This window comes from Salmo salar, chromosome ssa15 (assembly GCF_905237065.1).
Source record: "Salmo salar chromosome ssa15, Ssal_v3.1, whole genome shotgun sequence".
Lineage (NCBI taxonomy): Eukaryota > Metazoa > Chordata > Actinopteri > Salmoniformes > Salmonidae > Salmo > Salmo salar.
Window position 1 is genome coordinate 84178504 of NC_059456.1, and position 20203 is coordinate 84198706.

Sequence of the window (20203 nt, forward strand, 5' to 3'; positions counted from 1 at the left end):
TGGCATTCTCTCAACCAGCTTCATGAGGAATGCTTTTCCAACAGTCTTGAAGGAGTTCCCACATATGCTAAGCACTTGTTGGCTGCTTTTCCTTCACTCTGCGGTCCAACTCATCCCAAACCATCTCAATTGGGTTGAGGTCGGGTGATTGTGGAGGCCAGGTCATCTGATGTAGCACTCCATCACTCTCCTTGGTCAAATAGCCCTTACACAGCCTGGAGGTGTGTTTTAGGTCATTGTCCAGTTGAAAAACAAATGATAGTCCCACTAAGCGCAAACCAGATGGGATGGTGTATCGCTGCAGAATGCTGTGGTAGCCATGCTAGTTAAGTGTGCCTTGAATTCTAAATAAATCACAGACAGTGTCACAAGCAAAGCACCCCCACACCATCACACCTCCTCCATGCTTCACGGTGGGAACCACACATGCAGAGATCATCTGTTCACATACTCTGCGTCTCACTAAGACACGGCGGTTGGAACCAAAAATCTCAAATTTGGAATCATCAGACCAGAGAACAGATTTCCACCGGTCTATTGTCCATTGCTCGTGTTCCTTGGCCCAAGCAAGTCTCTTCTTCTTATTGGTGTCCTTTAGTAGTGGTTTCTTTGCAGCAATTCGAACATGAAGGCCATGAAGGCCACACAGTCTCCTCTGAACATTTGATGTTGAGATGTGTCTTTTACTTGAACTCTGTGAAGCATTTATTTGAACGAGATATGGTGCAGGTAACTCTAATGAATGTATCCTCTGCAGCAGAGGGAACTCTGGATCTTCCTTTCCTGTGGTGGTCCTCATGAGAGCCAGTTTCATCATAGCGCTTGATGGTTTTTGCGACTGCACTTGAAGAAACTTTAAAAGTTATTGAATTGTTCCACATTTACTGACTTTAATGTCTTAAAGTAATGATGGACTGTTGTTTCTCTTTGCTTATTTGAGCTGTTCTTACCATAATAAAGACTTGGTTTTTTACCAAATAGGGCTATCTTCTGTATATCCCTCTACCTTGTCACAACACAACTGATTGGCTGAAACGCATTAAGAAGGAAAGAAATTCCACAAACACAATTTTAACAAGGCACACCTGTTAATTGAAATGCATTCCAGGTGACTATGTCATGAACCTGGTTGAGAGAATTCCAAGAGTGTGCAAAGCTGTCATCAAGGCAAAGGGTGGCTTCTTTGAAGAATCTCAAATATTAAATAATGTAGGCTATTGAAGATAGTGTGAGCTAGGGAAAACAGGCAAAGGTTAGAAAGGCCTACCGGGATGCAATGGCCATGTGGATTGTGCAGATATTATAATTGCCCACCACACACTTCTCTGATCTCAGTTACTATATGTCATTACAAGAAAAAATGAATTGCAACAGGTTCTCAGAAACTAAGAGCACAATACAAGTCCAGAAATCAATGGCAGTTGTGTTTGCCTCTGACAAGCTTTGTGTTGAGGCCCGGTGCCCCATTTTTATTAACGCCTCCTTCCATCACAACAGAGACGCATAGACACATTTTCCAGATGACTCATATTGCATGATGGGCCCTTGGCACACATGGCACTTGTAGCAGTTGGCTTTTGAATCGTGCAATCATGTCACTGCGGGGGCTTCCCTGTCTGCTTCCATTTTAGGAAGTTATAGGAACTGAGCATCTCACCCACAGACATGTAATTTTGGTTAACCAAGAACTAAAGTATCACGTAATTGGTCATATGTAGTCTTCCTACAAGAGATTAACAGACATGACACTGAGAATCTCAACTAATCCAAGATCAGTGACAAACTGACATTGTCTGAGAGAACAAACAAATGGGTGAAGGCAGGACACAGTTTATGTCAAGAGACTTGGATGCAGTGCATGACCTCTTTGAATGTTGGCGCCAGCTTTAGACTAGCTTTCCCTCCAAGAGATTGTGTGGGCACTTGGAACACTGCAAGTGCGTTTTTGCAATGCACAATGAATAAAGAAAAGATTCAAGATTAATCCAAGCATGGACTCAGTTTCAATCAACAAGAGAGATTCCTTTTAGTCAACTGATATTGAAGGGTTCCTGTTGAAAGACTCCACTCCAAGGTATAGGAGAGTGCATGGAGTCAGCTAATTAAAAGAAAACCCTCTACAACTGCTTATGGCGCACTACAATTGGATTATTCCCCTCACTGCATCATGTCCATCCTCTCCCTCTGCAGCCATATCTCGTTCACTCAGGGGCACTGGCACCTTTGCTGACAGGTTTACAGACAGCGCGGTCCACCAGAGCTCAATTTCAGCACCATGGACAGCTCCCAAGAGACAACGGACAGAACAGATGGCGGTAATAGGCTACCTTCCCTTCCTCAGCATCAATAAACTATGCTGAGGCAGTCACTCCCCTCATGGACAGTGTTGACACCCTGATGAGCGAGGCATAAACAACCCGTTTCTCTAAAGGGCCTGACATCCCCTTATTCACACAGCCAGTTCTCAGTTGTAGGCTATCTCCTACAGCCATCACTAGTGGTGCAGAAGAATCACTAATGATATAAACATCTCCAAACTGCATAAATGTTTAGGCATGTGCATTCTACCAGACTATCTTCTGTTTTGACTGTACTGAGATATATTTCCTTAAGACACACGATAGGAAATACAATTCCATGAATGGCAATAATGTTATTGATACGTGAGGCGAGCAGCAGTGCTTCCGCCGAGAAAAACAATGTCGATAGAGTAACGAAGGCTCCTCACTGTGCTATGACAGGCTATTACATAACAGCAGACCGGAATGCCCTCATTAGTATTCAATACCCTATTCTGCATTACGATTTTCTGGCATTACACATTACAAATGTTGCACCTGATAGGCTACTAAACAATAAATATAGACTACTATTCGTCGTTGGTCGACTGCTTTATTAAATAGTTTTCAGAAGCATCGTCGCGACCTTGCTTATTCGTCCAGGCTACCTCAATTGTCTAGTTTCTCTCACTGTTCGTGCTAGGAGGGGGCATAAACGGCAATCTCACAACCTTGGTCAGTCAGTTTTTAAAAGGACGTGTGGTGATAGCATCTGCAGAAGATAGGATAAAAGACTACAGGCTAAATTAATTCTATTCATACACAGGTTAGGTTACGTTGTTACAATTACCCCCAGAAAACGCTTAGCCATGCTTCAATTTCTCAAGGAAAACATGAGCCTATATAGCACATATAAGGTCAAAACTCAGGAATAACCAGGCAATCTAACTTAATAGTGACAGTATATGATCAAAGAGGAAAACATATGCATGGTGGAAAACATAATCTCTCGTAGAATCTCATAAAATAAAAAATTGTAATTAAAAAAACATTTACGGAGCCAAAAGCAATAAGACAATTGCCAAATATGTTACAATTTAGCACAACCACATTTTTGATATGACATGTGAAACATAAAAGTCTACAACATACAAAATAACATACCTGGCATAAGATAGGCTATATCAAGGTCTTGACAACAATACATTAGAGTATTCATTTCATAATTATGAAGAATACGTCGTTTAGAGATCGAAAACACAACTGGATTGCAATCTGACGCGGTCGAGAAAAATGTATGGGAAGGAACCATGCGAGAGATTCCTTCATCCCTGTGTTGCCCTAGCGTTATATAACCATGGACAGATACTATGTAACGCCAACAATGGACGAACATGCACGGCTGACTTACCAGGGTGTAGGCTAAGCGTGTTATCCAAATATATTCTAAATGTTTATCAGCTCTCTTTTTGGAATGACAGAAGGTGACCCTGCTTCTTCTGCAAGAGGCTCTGCATCTGCGAGATCACGATGCACGCAGCAAGGGGGAGCTGCAAAGCACTCGCGCACATTGGGGGATGGTCCAACAAAAAGCTATCGCTTGTATCTTTAAATGCTTCAATATTGTCCACCATCAGAGTTCTGTCATGAACTTAATACGATGGATTGGAAACATTTTGGTCTGGTCATACAGTTATTTCGATATAGTCACATTGTAGGCTATGGTGTGATATGATTGGCGAATGCTGCGGCGAGGCTGTAGCCCACTATGGGTCATGGGCCATTTCTATGGGCCCACTCCTATAATTAAAAGTGCAATCAAGATGTCCTGCTACATATTGGTAATTGCAAATGTTTTGAATACCCCTTGAATATGACATAAATGTCTCAATGGGCGGTAGTACAACTCATACAAGGCTATGTCTGCCTAATTAGACATACACAAAAGTAAATGCTATTCATGTGTAATTACATGATTCTGACACTTAGTACATCTGGAAAGAAGACATCTGGGAGTTTGTGAGGAAATTATCAGAAGATAGATAGCAGTTACATAATTCAGAATACATAACATCAAGCACACATAAAATACTTTTTTGTTTGTTTTTTAAGTCATCTTTCATTGACAAGCTATAAGTGAATTATTGATGCCCAAAGCTGGAAACACATCAGATGGCTTGCACAACATGTGAATGATATCAGAAAAAATGGGATTGACAGACCTAACAACTAGAAATGGACAGATGTTTTAGTAAGTGGTATCAGGTGTGATCATGAGATGTTTCCAAGCCAGATAGCAATAGTTCGCATTACATATAAGTTATGTGGCTTGCTTTGTCCCACCCAGGTCAACTGCATATCCCTGGAAAGCTTATCTCATTGGCTACAAGACTGTCAAGGTGCCATAGTAGCCAATCCCCTGTGTAATGGATGCCTACAGCGCTTAAGCAGGCAACATCAAATACATAGTCACTCATTGGACATTCGATGTTGCTATTAAGTCATAGATCATCAGATAACATTGACAATAGGCTAGATTTGTTCCTACCAACCGAAGGATTAATTTGAAGTAGCTATAGCTCAAACACAGACCAAATCGAAGCTTACCTTGTAAGATGTGTGCTGTTTGGTGAAAACAATGTGTAAAATAAACATTTTAACTCTTGGGGCTGGTGATCAATAATGGTAGGTCACAGGCAGACAAATAAGATATAATCATGATCTGTGGAGTCCAGGCTTTCGGTGTATATCAACGTATTCCGTGTTTAATTTGTTTATGCTTCACAACCTTAACCGGAATGTAGGTAGCAGCCATCTAGAAAGGAGGTCATCTGCTCTGCCTGCCCTTATTCATTCGTATGCCCATATATGGTAGTAAGTCACACGAAAGATATGAAGACACCAATCAATAGCCAAGATACTCAGCTTTCCACATACACCCTGCTTTTGCAGATAGAACGGTAGCCCCTCATACCAGACTGAATTGAATAAAACAAATCTAATAGGGTCCCCAAATATGGGGACTTTACATTTAAGAGGTTAAAAGTGCAATCAAGATTTCCTGCTACATATTGGTAATTGCAAATGTTTTGAATACCCCTTGAAAATGACTTAAATGTCTCAATGGGCATAGCATACTAGTACTAGGCTATATTTGTAAGTGTAAACAACAGGTTTACGGGTTTACATCTGACATAACACAACATAACAGATAAACTACACTGTGTGTTGCTCTCTGACAGTTAAAGTGCCTTCAGGGAGTATTCACACCCCTTGACTTTTTCCACATGTTGTCATGTTACAGCCTGAATTTAACATTGATTAAATAGAGATTTTTTTTGTCACTGGCCTACAAACAACATCCCATAATGTCAAAGTGGAATTATGTTTTTAGAAATGTTTACAAATTCATTAAAAAAGGACAAGCTGAAATGTCTTGAGTCAATAAGTATTCAACCCCTTTATTATGACAAGCCTAAATAAGTTCAGGAGTAAAAATGTGCTTAACAAGTTACATAATAACTTGCATGGAATAACTCTGTGTGCAATAATAGTGTATAACATGATTTTTGAATGACTACCTCATCTCTGTACCCCACACATAGAATTATCTTTAAGGTCCCTCAGTCGAGCAGTGAATTTCAAACAAATATTCAATCACAAAGACCAGGGAGGTTTGCCAATGCCTCACAAAGTAGGGCACCTATTGGTAGATGGGTAAAAATAAAGCAGACATTGAATATCATTTTGAGCATGGTGTTATTCATTACACTTTGGATGGTGTATCAATACATGCAGTCACTACAAAGATATAGGCGTCCTTCCTAACTCAGTTGCAGGAGAGGAAGGATTTCACCATGAGGCCAATGGTGACTTTAAAACAGTTACAGAGTTTAATGGCTGTGATAGGAGAACACTGAAGATGGGGTCAACATTGTAGTTACTCCACAACACTAAGTTAATTGACAGAGTGAAAAGAAGGAAGCCTCTACAGAATACAAATATTCCAAAACATGAATCCTGTTTGCAACAAGGCACTAAGTCAAACTGCAAAAATGTTTCCAAAGAAATTCACTTTATATCCTGAATGCAAAGTGTTATCTTTGGGCCAAATCAAACACAACACATCACTGAGTACCACTCTTCATATTTTCAAGCAGGATGGTGGCTGCATCATGTTATGGGTATGCTTGTCATCAGAAAGGACTAAGGAGTTTTTTATGATAAAAAGAAACGGAATAGAGCTAAGCAGAGGCAAAATCCTAGAGGAAAACCTGGTTCAGTCTGCTTTCCAACAGACACTGGGAGACAAATTTACCTTTCAGCAAGTCAATAACCTAAAACACAAGGCTAAATATACACTGGAATTGCTTACCAAGACGACATTGAATGCTCTTGAGTGGCCAAGTTACAGTTTTGACTAAATCGTCTTGAAAATATATGGCAAGACTTGAAAAGGGCTGTTTAGCCATGATCAACAACCAACTTGACAGAGCTTGAAGAATTAAAATAATAATAATGTGCAAATATTGTACAATCCAGATGTGCAAAGCTCTTTGAGACTTACCCAGAAAGACTCACAGCTGTAATCGCTGCCAAAAGGGGTTCTAACATGTATTCACTCATGGGGTTAAATACTTATCTAATCAAGACATTGTTTTATTTTTCATACTTTTTTTGTACAAATCTCAGAATTTCTTCCACTGACATTACAGAGTATTTTGTGTAACTCATTGAAAAAAAAAGAAAAAAGAAGACAATTAAATCCATTTTAATCCCACTTTGTGACACAACAAAATGTGGAAAAAGCCAAGGGGTGTGAATACTTTCTGAAGGCACTAATGGCTGGGGTGGGGCCATCTTCTTTAGCTTATCATTGCCTTGGCAAAAGCTGATCAGGCTGGTATTCCGGTTGTCCACTCACAACAGGCATTTCGATATTTGCTAATATCATAAAGTACATTACATAATTAATTTCCTATGAAATGTAGCCTAATCATGAGTGCTGCTGATGCTACTGATGTGACGTCACCACAGCTCTCAGTATCCCTCGCTCCCTCCCTCCCTCCTTGTCCTGTACCTGGCTGAAAAATAAATGTAAAATATAGACAACCATAACACCCAAACAAAATGCCATAGGCACACCTGCACAAAAATATATGAATGTTGAATAATGCATTGACAGTTCGATAATCAGGGATGTTTTCATTTATCATGGCTGTGCTGCATAAAATCACATCAATACGCATGCATCGGTCTCTCCGTCTCCGGTCTCAAAACACGCATTCAAGGTACAAAAGCAGCTTACTTTAATCATCCTGTATGATCCCAAACATCATGAGACATGGCGTTGTCATAACTGAAAGTAGTGTCTGAATTGTGCTTCTTGGAACAGTCTAACATTTACGCTTAAATGTTATTTTATGGCCCTTAATGACTGTCTTACGAATACTAAAGCGTTAGCTGCACTACTTATAACTATGCATGGCGGCTGCTAGCTAGTTGGCTTGCCCTGCTGTATTCGTTCCACTGATACAATAATACAATTTAGCATAGTCTTGGTTTTATAACAAGCTAATTGTAACGTTATCGCCTATATCGGTGTATGCCTTAAACATTGTGTCTGATGTTTAAAAAAAGTGTTATAGGGACCCAGGCATTATGTAGCTAGCTAGTTGGGTAACGTTAGCAAAGCGAGTAGTTAACTAGTTAGTTGTAACTACCAGTTAGCTAACTAGGCATACTTGCCATGATTAAGAGACACTGACAAGTGTTCAACCTTTCTGCCATATTTGGTTAATCTCTTCTATGTGGTCAATTTTAGGTTAGAAGTGTTTGCTGCCGGCTAGTTAGTGTTAGCTAGCTCACTACTAGCGGACTGAACTCGCTCATGGTGAAGGAAGTTCCCGATGTCCAACCGAGACCAGGCAGCAGGCTTTGTGGAATCTTCTGACTACATGATTCGCCCAAGGTCAATATTTAAAAAATAATTATGGAACGCTTAATAAACCTTGTACAGATGTTTATCTGTAGTTGCATGCCTTTATTAGCTGACATCCATACTTTTTCAATAAACGTTCATGAACTACAAGACTGTCCTTGTTGAGATTCAATTGGCATTTGAGCTGAGTTGTCATCTTATAGCAACAGAAATTAGCAGTCAGTTGTATTTGATTGTTTATTGAAAAAGTATGGATTTCAGCAAGCTGCTTCAGAGGACAAACATGGGCACATGACATGGTAGGTGATTCATAATTACACATTTTGTAAGTATTGACATTGGGCAAATCGATGTAGTTGGAGATAGATTCCACAAAGCCTGGTCTCTGCTCCACTGTTGGAGTCATCAGAAACTTCCTTCGCTGTGTAGTTTAGTCAGCTAGCTAACTACAAATCCTGCATTTTTGGATACACACCCAGAATCAGACATTTATTTGATTCACCCTGTGGGTCAATTCAGTTGAGGTAGCCAGCATTCCAAGTATCTTTAGCTGCCATATGACCATTATCTTACACGCCATGGAGGAAGTCTCAACAGCACAGCTGATGCCTGTTGACCTTTCTTGCATGTAACGTAAACTTGAGCGTAGTTAAACAGCTGACGGCCATGTATTTCTCCGCCCCTCCAGATGCTGATGCCCAAGAAGAATCGTATAGCCATCTACGAGCTCCTCTTCAAGGAGGGAGTGATGGTGGCAAAAAAGGATGTGCATCTGGCTAAGCACCCGGAGCTGGCCGATAAGAATGTGCCCAACCTTCACGTTATGAAGGCCATGCAGGTTAGATTTTGTACTCTATTCTGGTGCCTCATATAGTGTCACATGATTGAAAATGAAACCAGGATAGGATCAACTTTATTGTCCCTAAGGGGAAATTTGTCTTTGACACCCAGTATTGTAGCTGTAAAAAAATTATACTGGTTAGTTGGTAAAATGTCCAACTGAATGTGACCCTCCCTCTGCAGTCTTTGAAGTCAACTGGGTATGTGAAGGAGCAGTTTGCCTGGCGCCACTTCTACTGGTACCTGACCAATGAGGGCATCCAGTACCTGAGGGACTTCCTGCATCTGCCCCCAGAGATTGTTCCTGCCACTCTGCGTCGCCAGATGCGCCCTGAGACCGCTCGGCCCAGGCCTAAAGGTAGGCTGCATATCATGACTGTGGCCTTTTCTCATTTGGGGAAAAAGTCTTTCCTCCATGACCCGGAAACCGATAAGTGGTTGAGGAGAGTTTCCACATTCAAAACAACTGGGAACTCAGAAAAATACGAAGTCATGTCAGTGATCTTCAGGTCGGAAAGACGGAGTTCAAGAAAGAGGCCCCAGTTGGATGACCATTTTTCCCAGTCGGAGCTTGTTTTTTTCCCCTTGGTTCCAAGTTGTTTTGAACGCACTAAAGTTGGAGATTTTCGAGTTCCCAGTTTTGAATGCGGCAGGTGTCAATTCGTTATTAGGCAAACGGAAGACTGTTCTCCATTCCGATAGCCTCCTTTTGGCAAGGAAGCACAACTGTATCCTACCAGAGTCCTTTGTGGAAGAGTTTTCAAATCTGCCACAACCTTTGAATCTGCTTTTGTTTTCTTGAAGGTGAAAAGCATGCAAACATTTAAAAACAATACGCTATTTAAATCTATAAAATGTATTGCATAACTAGCCAAATGTTTATCACTTTATACATTTATTTTGGGATTCCAACCTGTAAATGTAATTTGTCTGACGCGTGATTAGAGGAGTCTCATTTTATACAAGCGCATTTTCATCCACTTGCCCTCTCCGCCACTCCTCAATTGCCTTTGACCTTTTTCCAATTGTGAAAAGGCCCATCTGCGTGAACATGCCTTTGGCATGCTGCAAGGAGGCATGAGGACTGCAGATGTGACCAGGGCAATAAATTGCGATGTCTGTACTGTGAGACGCCTAAGACGGCGCTACAGGACGGACAGCTGATCATCCTCGCAGTGGTAGACCACGTGTAACAACACATGCACAGGATCGGTACATCCGAACATCACACCTGCGGGACAGGTACAGGATGGCAACAACAACTGTCCGAGTTACACCAGGAACGCACAATCCCTCCATCAGTTAACCTTTGCGAGGCTGCCGGCCCAGATGGCATCCCTAGCCGCGTCCTCAGAGCATGCGCAGACCAGCTGGCTGGTGTGTTTACGGACATATTCAATCAATCCCTATCCCAGTCTACTGTTCCCACATGCTTCAAGAGGGCCACCATTGTTCCTGTTCCCAAGAAAGCTAAAGATAACTGAGCTAAACGACTATCGCACCGTAGCGCTCACTTCCGTCATTATGAAGTGATTTGAGAAACTAGTCAATGATCATATCACCTCCACCCTACCTGACACCCTAGACCCGCTCCAATTTGCTTACCGCCCCAATAGGTACACAGACGACGCAATCACACTGCCCTAACCCATCTGGACAAGAGGAATACCTATGTAAGAATGCTGTTCATCGATTACAGCTCAGCATTTAACACCATAGTACCCTCCAAACTTGTCATTAAGCTTGAGACCCTGGGTCTCGACCCCAACCTGTGCAACTGGGTCCTGGACTTTGACGGGCCGCCCCCAGGTGGTGAGGGTAGGAAACAACATCTCCACCCCGCTGATCCTCAACACTGGGGCCCCACAAGGGTGCGTTCTCAGCCCTCTCCTGTACTCCCTGTTCACCCATGACTGCGTGGCTATGCACGCCTCCAACTCAATCATCAAGTTTGCAGATGACACTACAGCGGTAGGCTTGATTACCAACAATGACGAGATGGCCTACAGGGAGGAGGTGAGGGCCCTCAGAGTGTGGTGTCAGGAAAATAACCTCACACTCAATGTCAACAAAACAAAGGAGACGATCGTGGACTTCAGGAAACAGCAGAGGGAGCACCCCCCTATCCACATCGACGGGACAGTAGTGGAGAAGGTGGAAAGGTAAGTTCCTCGGTGTACATATCACAGACAAACTGAAATGGTCCACCCACACAGACAGCGTGGTGAAGAAGGCACAACAGCGCCTCTTCAACCTCAGGAGGCTGAAAAAATGTTGGCTTGTCACCAAAAACAAACTTTTACAGATGCGCAATCGAGAGCATCCTGTCTGGCTGTATCACAGCCTGGTACGGCAACTGCTCCGCCCAAAACCGTAAGGCTCTCCAGAGGGTAGTGAGGTCTACACAACGCATCACCGGGGGCAAACTACCTGCCCTCCAGGACACCTATACCACCCGATGTCACAGGAAGGCCAAAAAGAACATCAAGGACAACAACCACCTGAGTCACTGCCTGTTCACCCCGCTATCATCCAGAAGGCGAGGTCAGTACAGGTGCATCAAAGCTGGGACCGAGAGAGAGAAGCTGTTTTTCAATCTCAAGGCCAGACTGTTAAACAGCCATCACTAACATTGAGTGGCTGCTGCCAACATACTGACTCAAATCTAGGGCCTCTTTAATAATTAAAAATTGGATGTAATAAATGTATCAATAGTCACTTTAAACAATGCCACTTTATATAATGTTTACATACCCTACATTACTCATCTCATATGTATATATTATACCATCTACTGCATCTTGCCATGCCGTTTGGCCATCACTCATCCATATTAATATGTACATATTCTTATTCATTCCTTTACACGTGTGTATAAGATAGTTGTTGTGAAATTGTTAGATATTACTGCACGGTCGGAACTAGAAGCACAAGCATTTCGCTACACTCGCATTAACATCTGCTAACCATGTGTATGTGACCAATAAAATTTGATTTGATTTCAGTGCTCAGACTGTCCGCAATAGGCTAAGAGAGGCTGGACTGAGGGCTTGTAGGCCTGTTGTAAGGCAGGTCCTCACCAGACATCACCGGCAACAACGTCGCCTATGGGCACAAACCCACTCCACTGTTACTGGACCAGACAGGACTGGCAAAAAGTGCTCTTCACTGACGGGTCGCGGTTTTGTCTCATCAGGGGTGATGGTCGGATTCGTGTTTATCGTCGAAGGAATGAGCGTTATACCGAGGCCTGTACTCTGGAGCGGGATCGAGTTGGAGGTGGAGGGTCCGTCATGGTCTAGGGGCGTTGTGTCACAGCGTCATCGGACTGAGCTTGTTGTCATTGCAGGCAATCTCAACGCTGTGCGTTACAGGGAAGACATCCTCCTCCCTCATGTGGTAGCCTTCCTGCAGGCTCATCCTGACATGACCCTCCAGCATGACAATGCCACCAGCCATACTGCTCATTTTGTGTGTGATTTTCTGCAAGATAGGGATGTCAGTGTTCTGCCAGGGCCAGCGAAAAGCCCAATCTCAATCCCATTGAGCATGTCTGGGACCTGTTGGATCTGAGGGTGAGGGCTTGGGCCATAAATGTCCGGGAACTTGCAGGTACTTTGGTGGGGTAACATCTCACCGCAAGAACTGGCAAATATGGTGCAGTCCATGAGATACACTGCAGTACTTAATGCAGCTGGTGGCCACACCAGATACTTTTACTTTTGACCCCCCCCCCCTTTGTTCTGGGACACATTATTCAATTTCTGTTAGTCACATGTCTATGGAACTTGTTCAGTTTATTTCTCAGTTGAATCTTATGTTCATACAAATATTTACACATGTTAAGTTTGCTGAAAATAAACAGTTGACAGTGAGGACTTTTTTTTTAACTTCCAATCAGTAATAGAGGGTTGACTGATTCCTTTACTTAGCATGTTTCCTTCATGGATGTATAGTGTGGTGAACATTGCAGGTGTTATGCCTGTTGTATGGAGATGAGTAGTGTAAAATGTCCTCCTGTTTCAGGTATGGAGGGTGAGAGAGCTGAGAGGCCAGCCAGGTTTAACCGTGAAGGAGGAGACCGAGACAACTACAGACGTTCTGTTGCACCACGTGAGTACCCAAATCACCTGTTTTATGTTCGATAAGCATGCGTCAATATGGAAACATTGGGCCAATACCAATATTTGCCATGGTGGCTAACCTACGTTGCAACACATGGTAATCTGAATGAAAGTTACCTAATTCTTTACTTGTCTGATGATCATACTTTGTCCTTTTAGCTGGTGCAGACAAGAAGGCTGAAGCAGGTGCTGGTGCAGCTACTGAGTTCCAATTTGTAAGTAAATACTTTTCCAAGCATTTGAATCAAGGATGGGTGCCATGCTATATTGTAGCCCAATAGAGATCTTCAAGGACCGAAAACATACCAACTTTGTGTTGCAGAGAGGCGGTTTTGGACGTGGCAGAGGACAGCAACCACCACAGGAGTAAAGCAGACTGTTCTTGTACAGTATAATAATAATAGGTGATTGAGATTACACCAATGTGTCATGACTTTAATTGCATGAGACGTCAGTGAATCATTATCATGATGTATACACTTGAATTTGAAAGTAAGCTTAGTCATTACCACCTACAAAGTAGGTTAGTTTACCAACATATTGCTCCATCAGCTGAAAGAAACCCAAAGAAAAGAGAACACTGAAATACTGGTGTTTTTATTAATTGGCACAATTCATTTTACATTCAGGCTTACACTTTGTACCCATTGAAGAAATCTGAGTTGACAACATGGAGATGTTTAGCCATTTAATTGCAAGGCCAATTGAACAAATGCCTGTCTGATTTGCCTGATTGGACCATTGCATGTAATGACAAAATTTCTGAACACCAGTCTTCAAGAAATATTTCCTCATTTGATTTATCCTGTTAAGACCCTTAACCTTACCATTAAACTGAAGTAATTATGAATGGGGGAAACACTGCGATAACTACCATCACCTGGTTAGATTACCCATAGCCAGTAGATGGCACAACCTCATGACAGGCCTCAGACATGGGCATACTGAGGAAAATAATGAAATTCCTACTGGCCCTATAGTGGGGAAATAAAGCCATGTATGTCATTACGTCCTGGTGCGATATTATGACTTTAGGCCTAACCCTTTCTATTTTTACATGTGCCATAGGCAAGTAGTCAAAAGATATTAAAATGCAGTTCACATGCAAACATCACATTCTTATGTTCAGGGTCAATGTTGAAAGGAACCAAAACTCCACATGATAGGCATTAAACATTGGCAAGAGACAGTTCAAAGATGAACAAAAGGAGGCTGAAAACTGAACAGCTCTTTGTACCAGATCAGTTGGGTCAATGTGTACATTTTGACCAATGCAGCTCAGCAAGAATATTCAAATTCTTGCCTAAATGCTCAGTGGCACAAGCTGTTCTGCCAGAGCCAGTCAGTTTCTCACACCATGGACAACATGACACCTTACATTGTTTGTTCTTGGCAGGGTAACTTGGGGGGCCTGAAACAATCACATACCTAGCCCATCAGGGTTTTGAGCTGTTTATCACAGAGGTCTCAGGAGTAAGTACTTCATCAAAACCAGCTAGCAACTACAAGATGACAAGTGTGAGCGAAGAAGAATCTACACATTCATTTGTGGGCCAGGGAGACGAGCAAACTACAGTACCAAACTCCAGGGTCAGTAGCAGAGTTTGCTCTCTGCATTGACAGACTATAGCTCATTAACATATCTACCAATCCCAGTTATTTGTTCCCAAGTCCTGACAAGGCCAGAATCACTATGGTTCTGAGACTCGGCATCCATCCATTCGTCAGAAATACGGCTTTTAAAATATTTAAATGATTAATTTGAACAACCAATGAACATACCAAAAGTAGACATAATATATTAAGACCTGTTAAAGTATTTTTAAAGAAACAAAAAAAACAAATCTCACTGACAAAAAACAAGTCCAGTGTTAATTTAAGGGAAAATGCAGAACTACATCACAGTGTAAACATTTGTTAGGAATACAATTTAGAATTGATGAAATCACGAGTGTAAATGTACTCACCAACGTGCAGGTGATTTACCTTGGCATTGCATCTCAGGTTGTGCAACCTCTTTTCCTGCATCACACACTGGCTGCATTTTGACAGACAGCCCAATTCTGATCTTTTTCCACTAATTGGTCTTTTGACCAATCAGATCAGCTCTGAAAAAGATCTGTGACTGGTCAAAAGACCAATTAGTGGAAAACAAATATCAGAATTGGACTGCCTGTCTAAATGCAGCCATAGTCACACACGCAAATACACACCAATCAGCCCTCAACTTACACAATACACACACAGAAAGGCTATAAGTACAGACTGATAAATGTCCATCTGCAATCAATCACCATGATAACATAGGAAAATAAATATGAATATTAACAAAGTAAATTGATAAGATTATCGAATAAAGTGGAAACCATAACATCAATGAGTGGGGTCTAGAGTGGGGTCCACATGTTTTGCAGCAGTGGCATAATCTTCCTAGTGCCATTTTAAATTAGCCTTACTATTCAAGCACAAACAACGACATCACTCCCCACCTCCTGATACACAACCAGATTCAAAAGACTGGTCTGGGTCCTTGTTCCTTTCCCCTGAGGATCAGATAACATGCACAATTCTGTCTTTCTGGTCATTGAATTATAAAACCAATCAATAAATCATCTTCATAGTCTGAAATAGACTGACAAGATGTGAGACAGCAGATTACTTAGATTTCAATGTTCTGGTTAGATGTGCCCCAGTGTGGTTAAAGGCCCAAGCTACTGTGGGAGTAGTTTTTCTTGTCAGCCCCTAATCAAAGCTTCTCTTTCAAAACACCAAACGCTTGTGCTACCTTCACAATGTAATACAAAGGGAGACTGTTTGTACCAGATAATTCCATTCCTACAGATTGCGTCACACAAGACACACCCATGTAGCTTTACCACACATGCAAAACAAGAAACTTTCCCACAAGCCTATCTAACCTAAAGCCATTCATTCTTAAGGGATTAGGAAATATGAAAAAAAAATAACAATAGAAAATGTCACACTGAAATAGACTGTCATACTTTATAACTCTTAACACAGTTGGGAGTAGGTATTACACTAATGATCTGTCACGGTATATGGTGAGAGGTTGTCATTCTTATGAATGCCATATAAAAAGGGGTGTGGCAACTTCAAGTAGTGTTAGCAAAACAAGACCATGGAAAGCCTGTTTTCTTCTGTAAACACATTCAATACCAATACTTTACGTCGCCAAAGCAGAAAGTTTCATTCATCAAACCTCAGATTTATGAGAGAGGAACCGAGGTAAAGGAGGACAAGAGTTTGGGAATATCTCATGCAATCACTAGTAAAAAGCAACAAAAAAAACATTCAAATTACAAAGTGTTATATCTTCTTCGCCCAACACTTGTCAAGTCTGTACCTCCACTCTGGCACAAGAAGGCTGGCAAGGCAAACATTTCTGTTGATATTTTGAAGGTAAAAAAAAAAGGTAGTAGGAGCAGGATTAAGTAAGAAAAAGAAGCAGGTAAAAGATGTGGAGAAGTCTCCAGGAGTTTCTGTGTTTTAGTTATCTTATACTCGATCTGGAGCTCTGGTTGATATTGTAGGTAGGGGAGTGCTCTTCTCCCCCTATCATGGTCACCAGGGGTGTCCCGTTGCTGCTCAGGCTGCCCTGTTGTAGGGCCTCAAAGTACGAGGCCTGCACAGGCTTGTGGCACTGCAACACTCTTCTGGCATCCTGAGTATTAAACCATTCCCTTTTTCTCCCTGTCAACAGAGGGATAAAGACCAAAGGGGAGTCAGGAAGGGGGCAAAAAAAAACAACAAAAAAACAGGTTTAGTCTAGATTAACTCAGGGATGAAACATGACTATGAAGAATCTACAATAGTAGTAGGATCTACTGGCTAATCCATGTGTCAATGAATCAATTTGATAATAAAAATGATTGTCCAGTCAACATAGCTTTCACAAACCACAAAAACAACATACCAATATTCACAGAGTCCTCCCAGTCTTCCAACATCTCTGTAACGATGAGGACATAGACATATGTTCTGTGCTTCCTGTCTGTGTTCTGAGTAAGAGTAAATCGAGAAATTCTCAGTGCTCAAGGTTAGGAGGCAAACAGTGGAAATAAATGAGCAGTTACTCCCACCCAAAGTTTAAAGACAACCACACAGACATGAAAAAAATGGCATTATGTAAAATCTTCAACTTTTTCAGCTCACCTCGAAAATTCCTAGTAGACGCCCCAATGTCCCCTTGACACCAGCCTGGAAAGACAACATGGCCAGTGGGAATGAAACAGCAGATAAAATCATTATTCTTAGTAAAAGCTGGACACTTGTGATAATGTTTTTGCATTTTCACCCGATGAGACCTGGGGATTCTGAGAATTGATGCCATTTTCAGTCACGGGGTGGGGGGAGGCCATGGTTGTGTATGGTCATGAAGGAGAGGGAGAGATCAGTTCCTATTAACATGGCGTCATCGTAGTACTTTCTTCTTCAGGTTACAGTTTCTCTATTTATAAACATGGACTCTCAATCAAGAGGCTCCTCCATCCCCATTTACTCCATAGCTTCCATAGAGGAACATCTAGACTCAAAGAACGCATAGATTTTTCAGGCTTGAAATAAGGGCTGCCAAGGTAACGGGTATAAACTTGGTACACTCACAAAACCCCCAAATCCTGCAAGAACATTTGGCAAAGACAACAATACATCAGATTGTGTTTCACTGACAAATGAGCTCAATATCAATCACAAGGAACTCACAAAAGAGGCTGAATACACTTAATGGAAAAGCAATAAACTTAAAATGACAGGAAGATCCCATTTGTTATAAGAGAAAACACTAACTTCAGTTAGGGAGAAGTCAAATACGTTATATACCCTCCTTAAGAGCTTTAGGCAACACTTTAGTATGAGCGTAACCCTTCTAGAAAATGTTGCTGAGGGACAGGATTTTGGGGGAAATCGGATCAGATTAATAAGCCTATACCAAACCATTTAAAGGCCACCTGTGCAAAAGTGAAATTATACTTCCCATGAGCTCCTTGCTTAATAAAAACTCTGAATGCACAAGTCAAGTTGACAAGTAATTCAGCCTACCTCTTCACACACCTCTCGAACAGCAGCAACATTGGGCTCTTCCTCCGGCTCCATCCCTCCACCAGGGACGATCCACTTGCCTGGATGCCGGATACTACTCACCAACAACACCTGTATGATTGACAGTTATTGAAATTCAGATAATATGCCCCTACCTTCACAAGATTGAGTTGCTCTAATTGAATACCATTACTTGAGCACTAATATAGGCATATAAGAGAAATCAAGCACTTGAGCCCCCAGGTGTTATAATACCCACAAAAAACCTAGCAGTCAAACAGGGAAATGGTTCCAATAATTTTCCACCTTTCATTTTCTCATAGGGAATTTTAGAAACACTTAAAATAAGGGCTGCGTTTCATGTAGGATTACCCTGGCATGATGTTTTGATAACCAGGCAAATCTCTCTCAGACAAGGTGACTTTTATCAATATACTTCAGCTACATTTACTCTCAGATTCGAAAATTCCAATTAGCATCAAAGTAGACATCAAGCAAGACTACAAATCCCTGCAAGTCATCTCCAGCTGCCACCTTTGCTAACAGGTATTGTGTCAATTTAAATATTGCACAAGACAGTTCACAGAAATGTAAATTTAAGAAATGTAGCCAATTTCTTCATGACTACATTTAGCTAACATTAGATAGTTAATCCATAGATTTTTATTTTTGCCTTCATTGGGCAGTCTCACCCAGGTCATCATGACATTTGCAGTTCTTTGTGATAGCCACATTAGCAGCTAATTAGCGGTTCATTTTTTTGGGGGGGGGGGGACACAGACGAATATATTGATACATATCACCTTGTCCGAGAGATTTACATGTTTATCATCAAAACGTCACACAAGGGTAAGCATACACGAAACACAGCCCTTATTTTAAGTGTTTCTAAAATCCCATTTGGGATAAATTAATGGTGGAAAAACGATTGGAACCATTTCCTTGTTTGACCACTAGGTTTTATGGGTATTATGACTCATACTGTGGTACTCTATTTGCATAAGCCATGTCATGGAAGCATTTGCGCCATGCCTTACATTTTTTGTTGGCCCACTCCTTTGATGATATGCACACATTGCAGAATTTGTTGCAATGGCCCAAAACTAAATGGAAACTGCATTGCATAAACTCACTGACAACTCTGGGGAAATACAATTATATTATATTTAGTCTAGGCGTCTACGGTTAATGTCAGTTTGAGAATTGAAATAGTTTTTGACACAAAAACATGGCAACCATGTTGTTGCCATCAATTCTATTTAGGCCTTCTCGCCACCAAATATATGCCTTTCGTTGACAACTCGCCCTCTTCTCTTCATTCGGAATCGCTACCCCCAGACTATCTGCTGGCAACGTGGCAAACTGTTTATTCACAAGGCCCGTTCCACCACACCACTCCAGCCTCGGACTTACCTCCTCCTCACTCTCGTTTCTGAAGCACAGACAGGCGGCGCGCTTCTTGTAGCCATCCCCGTCATATGTCCGCGTTTGATTCGATTTGATCTTCATCATTTCGGGGTCTCAAAAAAGAAAAAAGTGAACAAAATCACTGGAAGACGTTCACAGCCCACTTACTGAAACCCTGTATAAGTCTCAATTTCTAGAATAGACTTCTTCTCCGCTTCATTTTTGAAGACCTGGTCGCATCTCTCGTACAGACGCCATTATTAAAAAGCTGCGTAAATTACGCACCACCGGAGATAGAATAGTCAAACGTAGCATAGGCTACACATTTCGGTATTCACGTTTCAATATTTGAGAATAAGCGCAGTTGTGATGTTTCTGGTTGGTCTAGTTTTACCTGGTTTGTATTGTATTCTGAGTCCAGGAGCCACACCCGGCTTCCCCCTAGCCCCTCTCCATCATCCGCCTTCTTAGACTGCGCACCTAGGTGCCTCCTTTATTTTATTTAACTAGATAAGTCAGTTAAGAACAAATTCTTATTTACAATGACGGCCTAA

At 41.7% G+C, this 20203-nt stretch overlaps 3 protein-coding genes across 7 annotated transcripts in view; 1 reads left to right on the forward strand and 2 right to left on the reverse strand.

The window, feature by feature from the left end:
* Positions 1-3825, reverse strand: part of LOC106572344 (protein kinase C and casein kinase substrate in neurons protein 1) — a 51747-nt gene extending 47922 nt beyond the window's left edge. The window contains exon 1 of one of the 2 annotated variants that reach the window (XM_014146386.2): positions 3691-3825. The gene's annotated coding sequence lies outside the window, so the exon portion shown is untranslated. The remainder of the gene's footprint in view (positions 1-3690) is intronic. The other variant, XM_014146389.2, reaches the window with a different exon arrangement.
* A 3517-nt stretch (positions 3826-7342) lies between these two features.
* Positions 7343-13601, forward strand: LOC106572342 (40S ribosomal protein S10). 2 transcript variants are annotated; one of them, XM_014146384.2, is made up of 7 exons: positions 7483-7570; positions 8104-8250; positions 8909-9058; positions 9244-9418; positions 13087-13173; positions 13344-13399; positions 13507-13601. In XM_014146384.2, exons 3-7 carry the CDS (start codon positions 8909-8911, stop codon positions 13552-13554), a joined length of 516 nt encoding a protein of 171 aa, XP_014001859.1. In that variant the 5' UTR covers positions 7483-7570; positions 8104-8250; the 3' UTR covers positions 13555-13601. The 2 variants fall into 2 exon arrangements, with proteins under 2 accessions (XP_014001858.1, XP_014001859.1); XM_014146383.2 differs by lacking the exon at positions 8104-8250 and having other exon boundaries at positions 7343-7570.
* A 161-nt stretch (positions 13602-13762) lies between these two features.
* Positions 13763-20123, reverse strand: LOC106572341 (diphosphoinositol polyphosphate phosphohydrolase 1). Of its 3 annotated transcripts, none has more exons than XM_014146378.2 (5): positions 19656-20123; positions 18243-18353; positions 17358-17420; positions 17119-17203; positions 13763-16895 (listed from the first exon to the last, which is right to left on the reverse strand). In XM_014146378.2, exons 1-5 carry the CDS (start codon positions 19752-19754, stop codon positions 16696-16698), a joined length of 558 nt encoding a protein of 185 aa, XP_014001853.1. In that variant the 5' UTR covers positions 19755-20123; the 3' UTR covers positions 13763-16695. The 3 variants fall into 3 exon arrangements, with proteins under 3 accessions (XP_014001853.1, XP_014001857.1, XP_014001856.1); XM_014146382.2 differs by having other exon boundaries at positions 17358-17402; positions 18255-18353; positions 19656-20122; XM_014146381.2 differs by having other exon boundaries at positions 17358-17402; positions 19656-20104.
* Positions 20124-20203: the final 80 nt, after the last annotated feature.